This window comes from Lonchura striata, chromosome 1 (genome assembly GCF_050655825.1).
Source record: "Lonchura striata isolate lonStrDom1 chromosome 1, ASM5065582v1, whole genome shotgun sequence".
NCBI classification, from domain to species: Eukaryota; Metazoa; Chordata; class Aves; order Passeriformes; family Estrildidae; genus Lonchura; species Lonchura striata.
Window position 1 is genome coordinate 80,504,502 of NC_140703.1, and position 17,748 is coordinate 80,522,249.

The 17,748-nt window shown below is 36.6% G+C and overlaps 1 protein-coding gene across 6 annotated transcripts in view; it reads right to left on the reverse strand.

Moving 5' to 3' along the window:
* TMTC4 (transmembrane O-mannosyltransferase targeting cadherins 4) overlaps positions 1-17,748 on the reverse strand; it is a 55,555-nt gene that overhangs the window by 36,623 nt on the left and 1,184 nt on the right. For all 6 annotated transcript variants that reach the window (XR_002465435.3, XR_002465434.3, XM_085556915.1 and 3 more), the window contains exons 2-5: positions 16,290-16,505; positions 11,613-11,728; positions 9,458-9,674; positions 5,411-5,498 (exon numbers count right to left, since the gene is read on the reverse strand). Coding sequence is in view for 4 of the 6 variants with exons in the window: in XM_085556915.1 (XP_085413041.1) it covers positions 5,411-5,498; positions 9,458-9,674; positions 11,613-11,728; positions 16,290-16,505 (637 nt within the window). In the remaining 2 variants the exon portion in view is untranslated. The remainder of the gene's footprint in view (positions 1-5,410; positions 5,499-9,457; positions 9,675-11,612; positions 11,729-16,289; positions 16,506-17,748) is intronic.

Below are 17,748 nucleotides of genomic sequence, written 5' to 3' on the forward strand. Positions count from 1 at the left end.
CACCTACTCTGAAGGTTGAAGCAAAATAAGTTATGTTGAGCTCCTGCAGGAAGTTTTATTTTTTAAATAAAATAGATCACAAACACTCATATATTCCATTAATGTACCTTGTCTGTGGGGATGGTGTCTTCCAACTAAACTGCTACAGATATTCTTCTAATCAAGCTCTAAGAGTTCCCACTCATGAATTGCTAAGCAAAGGGGGAAGAATTATCTGTTCTTAAAAAACACATAAGAATCCAGTTAGAATTAAACTGAGCCAAAGACCTCCTTGCGTGTCTCCAAATGTACACACTACTGCAGTTCAGCTCGGTGTTTCACTTACTAATGATATTACAGTAGGAAATGCCATTCCTAAACATATTCCAGCCATTTCAAACGCATTACCCAGAGGCCACACTGAAGGAAGCATCTATCCCCTGAATTACAACATTTTGGAGAAGTGAGAGTTAGCATTAATTCTATCAAAAAAAGGTCATAGTGTTTCCTCAGCCAACTAAAATCATAAAATTGTTAGGTTTTTCACTTACAACTATTCCCTCCAAATGTGTTCAAATATGAATGGTAGGGCACACAGTTGAAAAATCAGGGCTCATATGTTTAACAGTACTAAATATCTCTTGACCAATTGCGCAGTAGCTAACAAATTCCCCATATCTTAGCAATGATCTCTTTCACACATGAGACTTAAATGTTTCCAATCTGTAAGAAAACTTCCATAATATAAACCTCCAATATTCACAAAACTCATCGCTACTTTGCATGCTTTATTAAATTAGCAATGAACTAGTAGATGACCGATTGACATCTACACAGAAGAAAACAAAACAGAAACACACAATCAGAACAAAGTAATTTTAGATGTCATAGCATATGAACAAAGAGCTGATCCCATATTTAATATCTACAACAATGTTATTCACATGGACCAAGTCACGAACTCCTCATTTTACCTTACTCAGGGATTGCCAATGCAGATGGCAAGTACATGCAACTGGATCACTGTCAAAACTGAAGACAAAGGAAGGCAAAAAATGAACACTACAGCATTTTTAAATTGCCTTATGAATTCCCAGAGAAGCTGCATTAAAATTCAACAAAGTTAATAACCCACAATTCCCTTCAGAACATACCTAAACAGTTGTCAGCTCTTGCTGTCTCCAAAGCCTATGCAGTGGATTTGTCCCCACAGCTGTGTTTAAAACAGCAGGACAGAATGAGAACAACAGATTAGTTCCTTGCAATTATAAATGTTATCCTTTCAAAGATGCTAACTTCAAAAATGGTATACTGGGAAAAAGTAACAGAATTGTATAACTTCAGTAAGACATAATTATAGCCCACATAATTAAATGCCTATACTTAAAAAAAAAAAAAAAAGCTTCAGATTCTGGCTAAAAGAAACTGTCTACCCAAAAATCCACTGAAACCTCAAATAAATCAAGTAAACAAACTGCAGTATATCTTAAGCCTTAGAAAAACCATTATTTTCCTTTGGAAGTTTTCCAGCCTAACATCGATATTTTTCTGATCTCCTGACTGTTTTCACTATTACACATACTTTCCCCATAGTATTTCCAAATCCTCCTCAGACATTTCATGAGTTCCTACTCCCACACAAAAAAAAAAAAAATTATAAATCTTTATATTCATTTTCTCAAGTGAAAATAAGCACTAACCAGTTTCCTACATATGATTTTTGACTCCTTTTCTTTAAAGGATGACAATTCATTAACTATGTCTAAACTATTGAAACATGTACAGATTTTTTTAATTCAGTCATACACAAATTTCACATTGCCTTGCTTCAAGAATAGTCAGGTTCTTTCTTAAAAACTTAGATAATCTGTCTGCTAATAGCATTGAGATGCTGCTAGTAGCCAAACAATATATGTTACTGACCCAACCATATCAGTAGCATCACATCAGGCTTTCAATAATTGTTTTACTCAGATGCTCACTTCAAGTTCATGAAGTAAAAGCAAACTGGCATCAAACATGTTTTGGTAACTATATTCAAAAGACAATACAACTTCAGTCCACAAATCTTGATCGTCTTAAGAGTTGTACCCTCTTCTAGGTACTCCAAGAGAGTCACACTACAATGTGTCTATTCATAACAATTAAAAACAAAAAACAAAATCAACCTTTGATAATTCTTCTCCCACTCTTTGTAAAAATGTGGTGAGCTAAGCTCTATATAAATGTGACAGACAAATCCAGGAATAAAGACACACATAGTTGACCTACAGTTTAGGGCCATGCTTGCCTTTAATATACAAAAAGCCCAGCAGGACAAAAGGTAAAAGGATATTAGAACAAACTGGTACAATACACTTTTGTGTAGGATTGTGATAAAGTATCTCTATTTGATTAGGAACACAAACTTGATACAGAGGGGTTTTTGGTTGTTTTCTCCCTCTCTTTCTCACAAAGACTATTTCACAAAAATAAATTATCTTCTTGGCCTGACCTAGAAAATTATGTAATAACATCTCTTAACTTGCTCTAGAACTAGCAACATGCATTGGCAGTATCACAGACATTCTGGATCTTGAGGATTTGACATCAGAAGGACAATATTCTAAGAGAAGTAAAAGGACTTTTTCTTTGCTGCTTAGGAGACATTGTCTAAGTCTGTTTTTTAAATTATTTTGTGCATATTTTTTAAATGCATCTTCTTATACTCACAGTGAGACTAGCTTACATTTGGGATTGACTCCCTCAATCTATACAGAATCAAACTCAGCTAAAGTCAGATAAAAGTTCTTTACTTGTTATTTAACCTATCATTTGAGAGTACCTAGAAGAACTGTTGACAAAAGAAGGAAATTCATACCAAGGGTAAATTTTTTTCTTTACTTTACAAATTCACTGAAGAGTCATATTCTACCACAGTCACTTCCCCATATTTGGTTATCTTTTCCAAGTGGCAAAACCTTTCATACAAAGAACTACAGGAACAGCTCAGTTTGGAAGGAGCCTCCAGAGATCACCAGGTCCAATTTTTACAGGAAAGGGAGTCTAGACAAGATCACCTAAAACCCTGTCCAAATGCATCTTGAAAACCTCCAGTCATGGGGACTCTGCCATGGGGAGACTGTTGCAATGATTGATTGTTCTTGCTGCAAAAAGATTCTTCCTTACATCAGGGTGAAACCTTTCCCAGTGCAACTGCACCCATTACCCCTTGTCATCATATAGCTCCTTGTGAAAAAAGAGCCTCCCTTCTCTTGTGGCTGCCCTTTCCAATACAGACACACCCCTTTCCTGCACAAGCACTCATGTTCAAACACGTTCAAACTGCAGGTTGGACAAACCTCCCCTCCACAAAAGGAAAAAAAATATAATGAGGGCAGCAAGTAAAATTGCTTTGGTGGGGTTCAGCTAGAGAATAGATGGTTACAATGGTGAACAGGACTGCTGTTTGGAGGGACTATGACAAGCTGGAGGAATGGACCTCATGAAAATCAAACACAACACCATGCAAAAATTAAGGCATGGGCAGCAGCTCTGCAGAAAAAGGTCTGGAGTTCCTGGGTGATACGCTCCTGGTTGATGAGTCAGTAGTGTGCCTTTGCAGTAGTCAAGGTGAAAGACTCAAGTATGTAACTTGGATACAAATTCTTGTGTACAGAGAAAGTCTAAACTTCTCCAAGAAGTGCTGAGGGAAAAGCAGGCAGTGAAGGTGACAATAAACATTGAAAACTGACCTGAAAGACAATGCTGGCAGACTGTAATTTTCCTTGGCAAAATTGCTTAAAAGACATCTGCTCCCCTATTATCATGTAATACCCAATAAAAATCAGTAAGGGCTGCTTAGTATCTTGTCTTTGCAACATTTTCCTTCTTCTGTATCAATGACACAAATTTCAGTCCAAGAATATTGTTACATTGACACTGATTTCTAAAAGCTATTAAGCTGGCCTTCACAAGTTGAAGAGCATCCTTAACCAGAATATGCATCCTTAGTCATTCCCAAGATGTCCTCTATAACAAAATAGTTAGAGGGTCCTATATAATTGTCTCCAGTGCTCATCCTAAGAATGTGGCTACTGTGTTATTCAAGCAAAGATCATTTGCCACAGGCAGTGGCATTACCCCTGCCATATAAACTTATCTGTCTACCAGAGACACTGGAAAACAGATAAGGCAATATTTTGTTTGGTCTATCTTACTCTACCACTAATAAAAGAAACATCATAAGCACAATCATATCCAATAATATAGGTGGAATAAGAATAAATAAACAAGCAAGAACCCAAGGCCAATTTTCATCAAGAAATCATTAGCTCAGTTGAAAGAAATTAAACCTAAACTCAAAGGAAAAAAATATATATATAGGAAGTAAACAGGAATCATCCTAAGTAACATTTGAAATGGCAAGATAAACATATCATATCAGCAATAGAAATATGTACAGTAGTTCCAAAAAATCTAAATGGAATGAGCAGGAGCTGCTCACAGCATCAGACAGCTCACTGTGGACTAACTCACGCCTCTCAGCCCACACTGAGGTCTCTCTGATGCCATAACTATGCTGCTAAGCCATGTCACAAAGTCAGCTGAGGTACCTCTGAAATACCCTGCCAGCTCTGGCTCATTGTTACAGGCCATGCCTATGGAACAACAGCACAGCTCCTTGTGGCTTCCCAAATGAGTCCCGTATTTCGTGTGGTAGAGCCCATTCAGATCCCAGACTACATGTCCTGCAAAGCTTTCCACAGTCATGAACTTGTGCTTTCTTGTGTGTTTATTTAACAGAGCTCCCAAGATAATTTCTCCACAACTGTATTTGAACTGCCAACCTGCATTCAGATCAAATAATACTACAGATCTGAAAGCTCACTTGAAAAAGCATCTACCACGGAATTGTTCATGTTAACACAGCTGTCTTACAAAAACTATGAGTAACACTATATTCACCATTATATGCCAGCAGTTGCATATTGCAGGAATCCAGAAGGCTTAGTCATAGGAATAATTCTTTGCAATTCATTAAAAATACAAATAGTGTTCCAAAAAGCTGACTTCCATTTGAGACATCCCAACATAATGGCATAAAGAGTAGTAAAATATTTAAGCATATACATTTGTAGGCTTGAATTATTTCTAAAATACTTCTTAAAATGCTTCATTAAACTTCTAAACACTAAAACACTTAGCAAATAAGCCTGTCAGAAAGTGGACTTTGCTTAAATCAAATTCAGTGTTTAACAAGAATTAGGGAAAGCAACCTTTTCAGAATTTCTAACAATAAATAGCTGCTAAAGTAGGTTTTATAAAAAAATATATTTTGTGAAGGTAAACAAATCAATCTGACATTTTAAATTTTGCTATACTTCACTGAAATGTACAAATGATGATAATATACACAATAGGAAATTAAAGGGGCAAACAGAATGCTTACTTTCTTTAAATGCTTTACAGTAGCCAAGGAATGACAACAAGAAGAACAGGGCACACAGTAGGTCTGCTCTACCAACAATCCCAGCAACCTTAAAAAAAAAAAAAAGTAGTTTCAAATTATCAGATTTTTATTCTTAGAAAAACTTAAGTAAAGGAACACACACAAAGTGAAATATATAATAGAATAAAAAGGAAAAAAGTGATACAGTTAAGTGGGTGTAGCTGATTAGTTATATCCAGATTTTTAGATGCATCCTATTTTTTATTGGTATTGCTCAGTATCAACTACATAAATGGTTTGGCTTTGGTTTATAAAAATTTTAGTTTATGGTTTTTTTTTTTTTTTAAGACATGAAGGAGGACTTCACTGCATTAAATTGAGAATCTACACAATTCCATCTGTTTTTTGGATCCAACTGCATTTCAGCAGAACACTTAGAAAACATCAAAATATAAACCAGTTTAGGTTGGAAGCGACTTTAAATATCATCTCCTTCCAACCCCCCTGCCTTTCACTAGACCAGGTTTCTCAGAGCTCCATCCAACCTGGCCATGAACACTTCCAGGGATGGAGCATCTACAGCTTTTCTGGGCAACGTGTGCCAGTGCCTCACCACCCTCACACTGAAGAATTTCCTCCTAATATCTATTCTAAATCTACTCTCTTTCAATTTGAAGCCATTACATGGCTTGGAAGCCAAACATCCTGAACCACAATTAAATTGGCAGCTCTATTGAAACACAAATCAAAACTGTTCACTTTCAGAAGACAAGCCAGCCTTCAAATTGCAATCTGAACACTCAGAATGGACAAATACCTTCCAGCTTGCAGATTCAGGGAAAAAAAATATTCCCCCTCTGGCAGTCTTTTGTATTATATTAACTGATTGCATTAGAGCTACCTCCAACTGCATCTTGAAACAGAAGTTGTACTAATGCAAAAGAAAATGAGAAGCACATCCTGGGACCTCTGTACTCAAGATCTGTGCCAACCTATTTAAATCAAGTGCAGTCTCAGGGCTATCTGTAAGCTTTGGTTCAAGTCCCTAAACTGTATTTAAAATAACTTGCTGAAACAGAGCAAGACACTTTTGGGTCTTCAATTCTCAATTCCACAAGTGTCAGGATAACACCACTAATTTTTTGTGAAACTCATGACATGGAGCTGGTAGGGGACTGTATAAGCCCTCATGTTGGAACCTCACTAGAACATACACCCAGAGCAAGGATCATGGAAATACCCCTTATTTTTCAGCCTAGCTCTGCTTCCTGGAGTGCTGATTCCATGTTTTCAGATGTACAGAAGCAGGGCAGAACAGCTACAGGTTTTCTTTTTAAATTCTTTTTTGCTGATCGTATTTAAGGGACAAAAGCAGAAATTTCAGTTCTCGTATAGTATACCAGTTGTCCATTTTCTGTGTGGAACAGAAAGAGGAAACCAAAAAAGAAAATGGGCATTTTTTGTGTTAGGGAAACATGATGGAACAACTATTTCCAAATAACATCAGAGAAAGAAATGTAGGGGTATGAGAGTATGACTGATTCCACTTCAGAGAGTCTCTCCCACTTTTACTGTTAGCTTTACTTGAACACTGCGAAAGAAGAAACTGTTGGGCTCCTAAATTCAGCTAAGAAGAACTTCTTGATTTATCTACAGCTGTGCACTTAACTTCTCTACTGCTGCTTCTTCTATCATACAAAGGAATTATGAGAATTAACTCAATAGCTGTGGAGTGCTTTGGAAGGTGAAAATAATGAAGTGTCATTCTGCTTCAGGAACCACTCTTCCTAATGCTATAAAAGTTAGGGCGAGCAGACACAATTTCGAAATTAAATGTCCGCTTGTTACAGCAAAGAGATTAAAAGGCTAATAACACACATAGCTTCAGATGACTCCAATAGTAAAATGTTACCTAAAATGCAAGATAAGGCATACAGATTCTGGAAAGAAGGCAAACAATGGAAAAAAAACCCAAACAAATTAGTTTTAAATTAGTATCAGATATAGTCTTATGTCCATTATTCATTTAGCATTTCATCACTGAAGTGTTACATAGAATAGGCCTTTTCTAGAGCAGAGAACTATAGCACAAGAGTATTTACTTGTATGTAGGAAAATTATAGTGTTTTCCTTACACAGGTACTGAAAGCATTACACCTTTCAATATCTGTTTTACATGACAGTTTTGTTTCTCTGTATAAACCAAAAACCCAAAGCAGCAAACAGATGGATTCTTCACAATTTTATGTCAAAATATGTCATTTCATTTCAAAACCAGGATGTCGGATACTTAAAACTCACAGGTTTAAAATCACAAGGAATGCTTTTTAAGAGATGCTGCCAGACACACACTCATCCTAGAACTGTAGCAGTATAAATTACTTCTTCACTGCAGCAGGATTTATTATTCACCATGTAAATGATTAGAGGCTTTTGTTCATTCCTGAATTTTAGAAGAGGCCTGATATATAAGCATGCTACTTTTTCCCCCTCTTCTTCCACTGTTTGCCTGAAACATTTGCAAGTCTTCAAATATGCAAGCAGACCACATCACTTGTAATTTATTTGACATGACAAAGGGCTTATTAATATTCTCATGCTGATTTAAATAGATTTTTAGAGTCAAATGGAATGTAGAATAAATTTATCGATATTGATAAAGGGGTCAATAGTAGGTCTACTACAAAGTTAAGACTCAAGTGAGACTTCTCTTTACATATCAAAACATCAAAAGCACTGAAGACTTGTTTCACTTTACCCTGACATCTAAAACTGGTTTTGGAGAACAAATATGAGGGGCCCTTCTGACACAGTGCACTCTCACAAAGAAGTTATTGTGCAGGCAAGTGAACACCAGAGAATGATTGTCAAGATGTTTTAGCCACACTGCCAGAAAAGAGGGCAAATTACTAATGCATAACTTTGCACCATCTCTAGGTCTTCAATACATGCAAGGTCCCCAGTCAGCTGAGAGCACAGCTTTCAATAACTTTTTCCCTACCAATCGTATGCAGAGCAAATGCAAGAACCCAAAACCATGGCATATTGTGAATAAATAAAAATTCAGTGCCACATATGTAGAATGTGCACTGAAGGATTACTAGGACAAAACCAAAATTAAAGCTAGTACTTTTTCTGTAGCTCAGACCTTCCAAATTCTAACAAAATCCCCAAAAAATTCCCTTATTGTGATAATTTTATGTTTGGTTTATTCATTATCAAAAGGTCAAGAGATCAGTGACGACATTAAGCAAGCCCACTAGCATAAGGCCATAAGGTTTTCTTAACTTTGAGCACAAAAGAGCTTTTTAAGAACACCATCTTCTCTTCACAGAATTCCCAAAGACTTTGTATTTTGGTCAGATGTTTTAACTGATTGCTATATATGTGCCATGCTTCTATTCTGCATCTTTATATCTTTGCTTTGCCTGCATTATTAAAGGACCCATTACTGTCAAATTTGTGTTGACCATGTACATAATTACAGACTGTGATTTATAAAAAAAACCTCTTTAATCTTCTCCTTCATATTAAAGATATAAACCCAGTTTGATCTCTCACAAAACAGGATGATTTCCAGCCCTTTAATCACTTTCATAGCTCTTCTGAGTACTCTCCAATTTTTCCAGTGTTCTCCTTGCAGCATGGATGCAAAACTGAATGCCGTATTCTACTAGTCACATACAAAGTTTATAGAGTGCCCCATCTCCAATTTTAAAACTCTTTGCTTTTTTTACCAATGCAAATGGAAATGAAAAGTAATTGGGGAAATCCAGGAGGTAGTGAAACTGTAGCATAGTGCTATCCTCCTTTAGTTATTGTACTTGAATGATTTGTGTTTCTTAATAAGGTCTAACTTGGTGGAATTACAAGCCTTGGATGTACAAACCATAATATTTGATTGTTCTATTAAGACAAGTGACAAGAGAAGTGTTAAGAATATATAAAAGCAATCTGTAGAGTCTAAGGCTATGCCAGAATTAATTAGTCAAGATGGTCAAGAACTTCTAAAATGAAAATCTCTGGAGATAATTATTCAATACTTACACACTCGGTGTGCACTGGATGTACAGCAAAGAGCAAAGCAGCAAGAAGAGAGGACTTTGGAGCCAGGTTTAGCCGTCTTCCTTTACTGCTGAATTGCAATCCACCCAATAATATGGAGAACACATCAACCATCAACACTGAGATAGTACAATGCAGTATTATATTGATGACATGGAAACCAACTGGGTAGAAGCCTCCAGCAAAAAGGTAATTAATTCTATATAGAAACAAAAATATTAGGGGTAGGAATTACAACAATGATTAGAAAAATACAAATAGAAAAACTAAACAGCCCCATAGTGGACATGTGTACACAAAAATAAAGTGGACATCTCAGTCAGTACACCTGGAGTTACCATTTAGCCACCACAGCAAGATAGAAACAATATCCCAGTCTTTAGGCCAAACATTCATAGGGAATATCACATGGATACAGTATCTATCCTCTCCAAACACATACCTTAGAACGATTGTTGTAATCATTCCTGTAGTTACTTAGAACTGGCTTTTGGTCAACAATGTAACTTCAGTGTTGTAACACAGGAGTATCCTGGGGATAAATAACCCAGCCCACTGAGGGATACCCCTGGGCTTAAGAGCAGCCAACTTGATGAAATTATGTTAATTAAATCTACACAGTGAGGAAACCAATATGACATACCCTCTGAAAGAGGTCCTAGCATGTGGGTACAATCAGTATCCACCCAGAAAATAGTCAGCATATCTTGATAACTGATTTGTGAGATTGGTTAAAGAGACATTTCATACAAGTATTAGAATCAGAAGGAAGTGTAAGTGAAAATACAGTCTAAATCCCTATTCAAGACAGGAACTCTGCAGTAAAATGGACACTGAGAAGAAAAAGGGGAAACACTATGCTATTATCCATATGCTTTTATCAGCAGGTAAGATACACAGAAACTTTGTTAGAATAGGGGACTTTATCCAGTTATTTTGGTCAATGTGCATCTGGCATTAATGAAACCTATTTAAAAGCTTAACCTATTATAAATATGATGCACACAAAGGTTGGAGCTTAGGGAAATTAAGTAAACCCATTTCTTTCTTTGAAAAAAGTGTTTTATGAACCATCTCCACAGGCTCATCTATATTTTCAGCTATAGTAATGATTGTACCCCAGTTCACTCTTTAAACAAACCAGAATGTTATTAGATACGGACTACACCACAGAGACAAGGAAAAAAAATAAAAAAAGGAAAGCATATTCTGTGTAATGCACTGAAAGCTTTTATAGGTTTAGAACTCTGACATGTTTTATTCTGTTGCTTGTTTATCTTGACAAAAATGTTTAGAAAGCCCAATACACAGGGAAACCCACAGTGCAAGGTACTTAAAACATTGACACAACCCTAAAGAGTTAAAGTTTTTGCTTGAATATGAGGACTAAGGGTGGGAACACTTCTGCACTGTAGAATGGGGAGAACAAGCACCAAGTCCCCACTGACACCATTGAGTCACAAGGGGAGAATAAAGAAATTAAGACCAAGTCCTCAAATATTCTCTGCATTAGTGCGCCAGATTTCTACATGGTCTACTGTTTACTTGAATCTTTGTGCAAAAAACCTGAGCTAAGCATATACAAAGTAATCTTCTTAAACCTCTAGTTATTTGACAAAACCAGCAAGTTATATATAGGGAGACATTTCACTAGATTCTCAGACACTCGAGTTAGAATATTGGAGTGAAGAGGTGGGAAGACTATACAGTGTATTGATGGAAAAAGGCCACAGTACCGTGGTGCTATTTATAAAATAAACAATTTGACAGGTCAGCAGGAAAGCAGAGAACAAAAACTACAATAGCAATGTAAGTGGCAGCATGGCTAAGCAAAGGGAACATACACTTCCTACTTTCTTGATGATGTGACATACTAAACCACACCACCACAAGATCCCTGAAAAGTAGATAGAAAAACAGAATGTCAAAATAGTGAATATTTTGGGGAAGAAACCATTGGAAAATTAAAACACCATTTGAGATTAAGGTAGTGAATTCAAAAATTGTATTCTGGAAAGGTATCCAACTACCCTCCAGCTACTTTGTTCTTGCCTTTTTTGTTGCCTCCCCCCTAAATTCAATTGAGTCAATATAGGTTAAAAAATATTCAGACCTCAAGCAAAAATACAAATCTCACCTGAAAGTTAGGACAGTTAGCGGTCGATATGACTTATGACTGGTATTGCTGCTGAGTTTGCTACCCCAAAAGTCATGGTACCACAGGTCACCAAGTGGAGTTTCTGCCCTGAGGTCCTAAAAGAAAACAAATTACCAGATTCTTAAAATTTTTCCTTTGTTCAAAGCAGCTAAACCACAAACAAATTCTACCTAATACAAGCTCACACTAAGATGGACATAGCAGGAGTTTTGTTGGCTCACTACTGACATCTGACCTAAGTTTGCAATGAAGGTCAAATCTTGAATGCCTGTCATTGTAAAGGTCATGATCCTGGATTGTGTAAGTAGGTATAACTACATGAAATTTAGAGCTGTATTTGCATCAGTTTATAATCTGAGATATGAAACACGTAAATCTCCTTCCTGCATTATTTTGTAAAAAGCCTTTGATTTTTAGGTGTAGGTTGTCTTGCAAAGAAGGCCAACTACAAATTGCTGCAAAATAGACATTTTTTACCAGTGCAGTAGCATAACTACTAACAAAAGCATGAAATCAAGGAGTCTAAAGGTAGGAAACAAGAATTAGCTTTTTTTGAAGCCTTGCTTTGCACAGGACTATTAAAATAGTTGAGGTTGTTTTAACGTTTCATACATGAAATCAATAATCAACATATCTATATACTGCTCTAAAAGATTAAAAGACAGAAAGGTAATGAATTATTTTCATTTTGGGTGCAATAGGGGCCCATAAAAAAAAACACTGCAAAGAAAAAGTCTTGCCTGCTCTTCCCTTTAACTCAAAGCCATGCTGATATGAAAAATCCAAATAATGTAGGCTATTAAATGGAAAGCATACACTTTGGAGGAAAAACATGGATCTTGCCAGCATCTGCCTCAGTTTTCTACAAGGACAAGCTTGGAAGTTCAAACTAACATATACTTGCCCTTCTTCTGCTTCCCTAGTGCAGTTAAAGACCAATTTATGCTACAGCAAGGCACAGGCAGGTTAAAGACATTTGAGACAGAACCAAAGAACAACACTGAACTAGTCAGTAATACTCCTGAAATCAGAAAGTTACTCTACACCCACCTTCTGTCCTGAAATTATTTGAGATCAATGAACCAAAGGAGGTGAACAAGACACTGCAAACACAAGTACACAGACAGACCTGCTAACCCCATCAAAGGTCTTGCAAACCCTGGTGCCCATCTTATTATTCCTACAACTCCATCTACTTACAAGATTCCCACGTTGCAATTCCCTTGTTTTTTTTTTTTTTTAATTCCAGTTCCTCTCCAATGCTGCTACTGCCTCACTTGCTTCTATAGTATCTTGAGCATTTCTGTGGTCTCCAGTACCTTCCATCTCACCCTTAGCTAGTATTTTTGGCTTGCACTTATTCCCAAACTATGGCCAAACTGCTGGACTCTGATGACTGGCTGCTGCTAAACTGAACTTAAAATAACTAATTTTTTCTTGCTTCTTTAACAAGAATATTCTTGACAAATTCTGACATTCATTCATCCAAAATTAATTTTTTTTTAAATCCAAGAAGAGATTCCTTTCTATCATTTGATCAAATTTGGCTAGTATTAGTCAAATGAACGGAAGCATTCTCTAATAGGATACTAATCAATACACAGAAAAGAGAGCAGGGCTAAAACTGCAGTCTGAAAAAGCTCGACTGCAGCTGTCAATTAAGGCACTTTCAGGAAAATCCTTAAGAAATCAAGACTCACAGGGGATCCTACTTGAGCTTAAAAATTACCAAGGTGAAAAATTTCTTCATGCTCTCATACATGTTTCTACTGCCAAGATATAGCTAGAAATTTCTTTCTTCTCCCAGGACTGCAATTTTAGCCTTAGGCACCTAAATACTTTATTGGTATGCACAAACCCTAAAGGTCATAATTTGGCTCTCAGAGCAGGAACACACTCAACCAGCAGCTCACTAAATCGATACAGCCAGCTTTTCTGGGGCAAGCTGGGACAGAGATGTACACCAACATCTATTGAAGTCTTTGTACTCTGCAAGGGACAGTTGCCAGAGGGTGGTGTGGCCCTCAGAATGTTTTTTCAACCAGCAGCACTGCTCCTTATGTACATAAGGTTTATGAAAGACATACTTTTATAAATGTTAGTACTGAAAAAGAAAAGTATGTCTTCCATGTCACAGATGGTCTTCAATGACTTGAGATGGGAAATGTACAAGGCTTGATTTCCCATTTTGCTATAATCAGCTTTCTTTTGTCTTCCATCGGAAGAAGGCAGGAAAAGCTGAATGCATAGAATTACTTAGTGATTAGAATACACTTCCATATGACCTAAAAATCTTCAATCATGTATCTTGCACTGGTATCCAAGTTCTGTGAGGAAGTTTCTTACATTAATTTTCCTACTTAGTGAACTTACCCTAAAATAGGAATGGTTTTCTTCAAGAGACACAGCTGTTTAAAAGCTACATATGATTTTCTCTTTAAAAATCAAAAGCAGCTATCAAATATTCTCTAAATATTTGATTAGCAGCAGCTTACAGACAGCAGAGTTCAAGACTTGAAGAAAGGTCAGTTTTTCTATATAAAGGCTTATGGAAATTACATACTGTGTCTGAAGCTCTGCTTAATCCAGCTGTTTGTCTTGCCAAGCTAGTAAATAAAGACAAAAGCCACCACTGTGTACCAGTTAAAGTGCTGCGTAAAATGATAAGAAAGCATCTGGAAAACGGCCTTTAACTCCAATAAAAATCTAATAATGGAGTGTTCCATGATACAATTGGGATTGGGTCAACTAAATGTGTATCTTTTGCTAAAAAGACAATAAAAGAAATGAAAGACTGGGATGATGGCAGCTAGCAAATTAACAGAAAGGGCACTGTGTGGTACCCAAGAAAATACTCCAGTAGCAATGCTCAGCAAATCTATAAAATTACTTCAACTGCTGTCTTTTCTATTAAAATAGGAATAAATTATGCCATGCTTTGTTTAATAAACTGTGCCATTGCTAGATAATCTCCCTCCCCATTAAACTGGCAAACTCACTATCTCTGCATTTTTCTTGTGGATTTGGAATTTCCATATATCCATGTGAACCCAGTGTTAAAATGATATTGTTACAAAATCCTAATTTAATTTCTAGGGAATAATAGAGGATTTTTTATGTGAGAAATAGAATCAGCCTCCCAATTTTTCAAACATACAAACTACATATGAATTCATTTATTTAAGCAGTTGGTTGAATGTCTCAGCATTGCCAACAGCTAGAATCCTGGTGCAAATTGTTGGGTGACATAGATAAATTGAAACATTTTTAGAGTAAAGACTGAAAGAAATAGAGAGAGATTACAGGTGTGGAAATTGCACATTACCAAAACAACCTGCTTTGTTTCAACATCAGTCTTTTGTTCATTCTTTCAGGAAATGAAAACATTATAAACAGGTCCTGAATAAAACTTTGCAGAATGAAACATTACTGTTTCATGTAATTGAAATTGCTGTGCAATTGAAAATACAACACTACTTAAAAAAAAAACTGTGCAATTGAAAATATAATCCTACTTAAAAAAAATAACCCAAACAAGAATACTATAGGTTCTTAATTTGTCTACAGTATTTTCTTGAAAGCTTTGAGATTTATTCCATGTTGACAGATGTATTTTCCCTCCATACATTTATAACTGAATGTATGATGACTTATACATGCATAATAGAAATTTGGCTAAGGAAACAGTAATTCTGCATGATTCTAAAAAGCACATTGTGATAAGTTGCCTCTATATCTTGTGCAAGGAAAAAAAAGTGAATTGTGTTTTTCTAGCAGTATGAGTCTCCATATTATCCTCTTTGTAACCCCATGGCTTCAGGAAGACAAAACCAACAGATGAATGTGATTATTTTTATCCTGTGTTTTTCTTTCTAAATGCTTAACAAGTACCTTCCAGAACAGCATAAAAGCTCTAACTCCAATACCCATCCATGGGCATGGGCTCGCTCACTGCTACATGTGATCCTGTGAAGTGTCTCAGCAATTGAAGACACCCCACTGCTCAAAGGCAAAAGAATCTCAGTTAGAGGTTTGTTTGAATCACATGTTAATTTCTAAGCATTTCAAAGTCTGTTCATTGCATGTATGGTCAGCTTTAAAATGGAACACAAGAATACTCCACCTCTATCTCAAAAGTACTGTTGTCACAGGAACTTCATGGGGGAAAAGAGGGAAAAGGGAGCTTTGCTTGCTCCTGTAACATTTTTCCGGTATAAACTGCACCTGAAAACCCCCTGCACCCTACATGATGCCTTAATGATGCCTTATGTACCTGCAATCAGACTAAGTTTATTCACTGGTCTGATTCTGTAACCCCTGAGAAGATAATGAACAAAATCTCCTATTAACATCCACAGGTACCAGAAAAGTTTACTGTACACTCTCACTGACTCAGGGATGAGCATAAAATTAGACCTATTGGCAATCCTGATGTATAGGTACTCTTAAATCAGGCTTAACTTTAAAAAACACCCAATAAAACAAAATGGAAAAATGAAGTATTTTTAAAAAAAGTAATATCCAAAGGAAGCTCTTTACCAGGCTGAAACTTTTGGGACTTTTTTGGTTTTGGGCCTTTTTTGGTCAACTGTTGCAGTATTTCTTTTCCTATGACATTTTATGCCAAAGGGTGTAAGGAAAAGAAGAGAGACTAACCTTATTGTTGATGATGGCTTCAGAATCATCAAAGACAAAATCTCCATCATAGCTGTTAGCAAAACAGAGGAAGGAAATTAATGCCACAACCATTTTAGCCCAGTATGATGGAAGGAGGAACCATGATACGTCATGGTCCAGATTAGGTTCCATTTGTGCCATTCTGTGAAATGCTGGTTCCAAGTTGGGAGCTTCAGCATTATGTTGGTTGAAAATCTGGAAGAAACACATACAAGTGCATGGTTACGGCTCTAATTCACTAAAAATAGAACTTTAAAGGAAAGCTGGCTTGGGACAGGAGATGAAGTTTCATATAACCTTACATGCTTTTTCCTCAGAGCCTCTCATAGTTACTGGAACGTACCAAAACATAATTTTGTACTTCAGTGAGGAAGTAAAGGCAGAATTTATCATGGTTGGAGCACAGAGATCAATACAAGAAATTCTTAGATGCTAAAGTAGAACTTTGGCACAGACAAATTCTAAAACCTAGAGCAAATCACTGTTTTTTTGTTTCTTACTGTTCTTTTCAAGCAATACAAACAGATGCATCAGAGGGATTGCAAAACATTTATAAAGCTCTGTAGAAAATGATAAACATTATAATTTCCTTCCACGTTTGAAAAGCAAACACTGCCAGTTGTCAAAAGAGTTAAACTCCCTTCAATTAATCAGATTAAAGGACCTAGTCTTACACATTCCCCCACACAAGGAATTCATACACACATCACAGATAGGCATATGGAGGTATCAGTTAATAGGCTAGGCCCTAAATCTCAACAATTCAAGCAATGAGACAGCAAGACCCATAGAATTAAGATGAGATGATTGTTCATGAGATCACTCAGCACACCTCAAGTGCAGTTGAAGTTCTACTGCTAAATGGGCTCATGAAGTTGTTGAGGCAGATGAAAAAGACCCTGCAATCCAAGCACACTGAGTGATATATATCAGTGTGGAGGTAACTAAGGCTGGAGGTTTACACCCATGAGCCACCTTTACTCGGATGGGTCTCTCTGCATGCTCCAGAGGCAGCCTTCTGTCTGGACTACTACTCTGCCTCCACTTCTTGGGTGCTCAGACACTACTGTGAGTGGCATTATTATCAAGTGCTGGTATAAACGGCAAGCAAAGGAAGCTATGAATGGAAAACCGCAATAAAATCCAGGCAGACTATGAATCTTTTATTTTGTAAACCCAAAGAATGACAGGCACATATAGTAGCCTATCTTAAGTTTCTTCTTATTTATTTGCTTATTAAATCAACTGTTGCACTCCTGAAAATATTGCATTTAATACCTTCACACAAAAAATAGAGACTCTGGAAAAATAGCTCTAGTGCACCCCTGCAAACATTGCATTTAATGACTTTGCATGATCTAGGAAAACAGCTCCAAGCATCTATCTGGCTTCTGGAACAGAGCTGACCATTAGAGCTGCTGCAGCAGTTGCTTTGTAG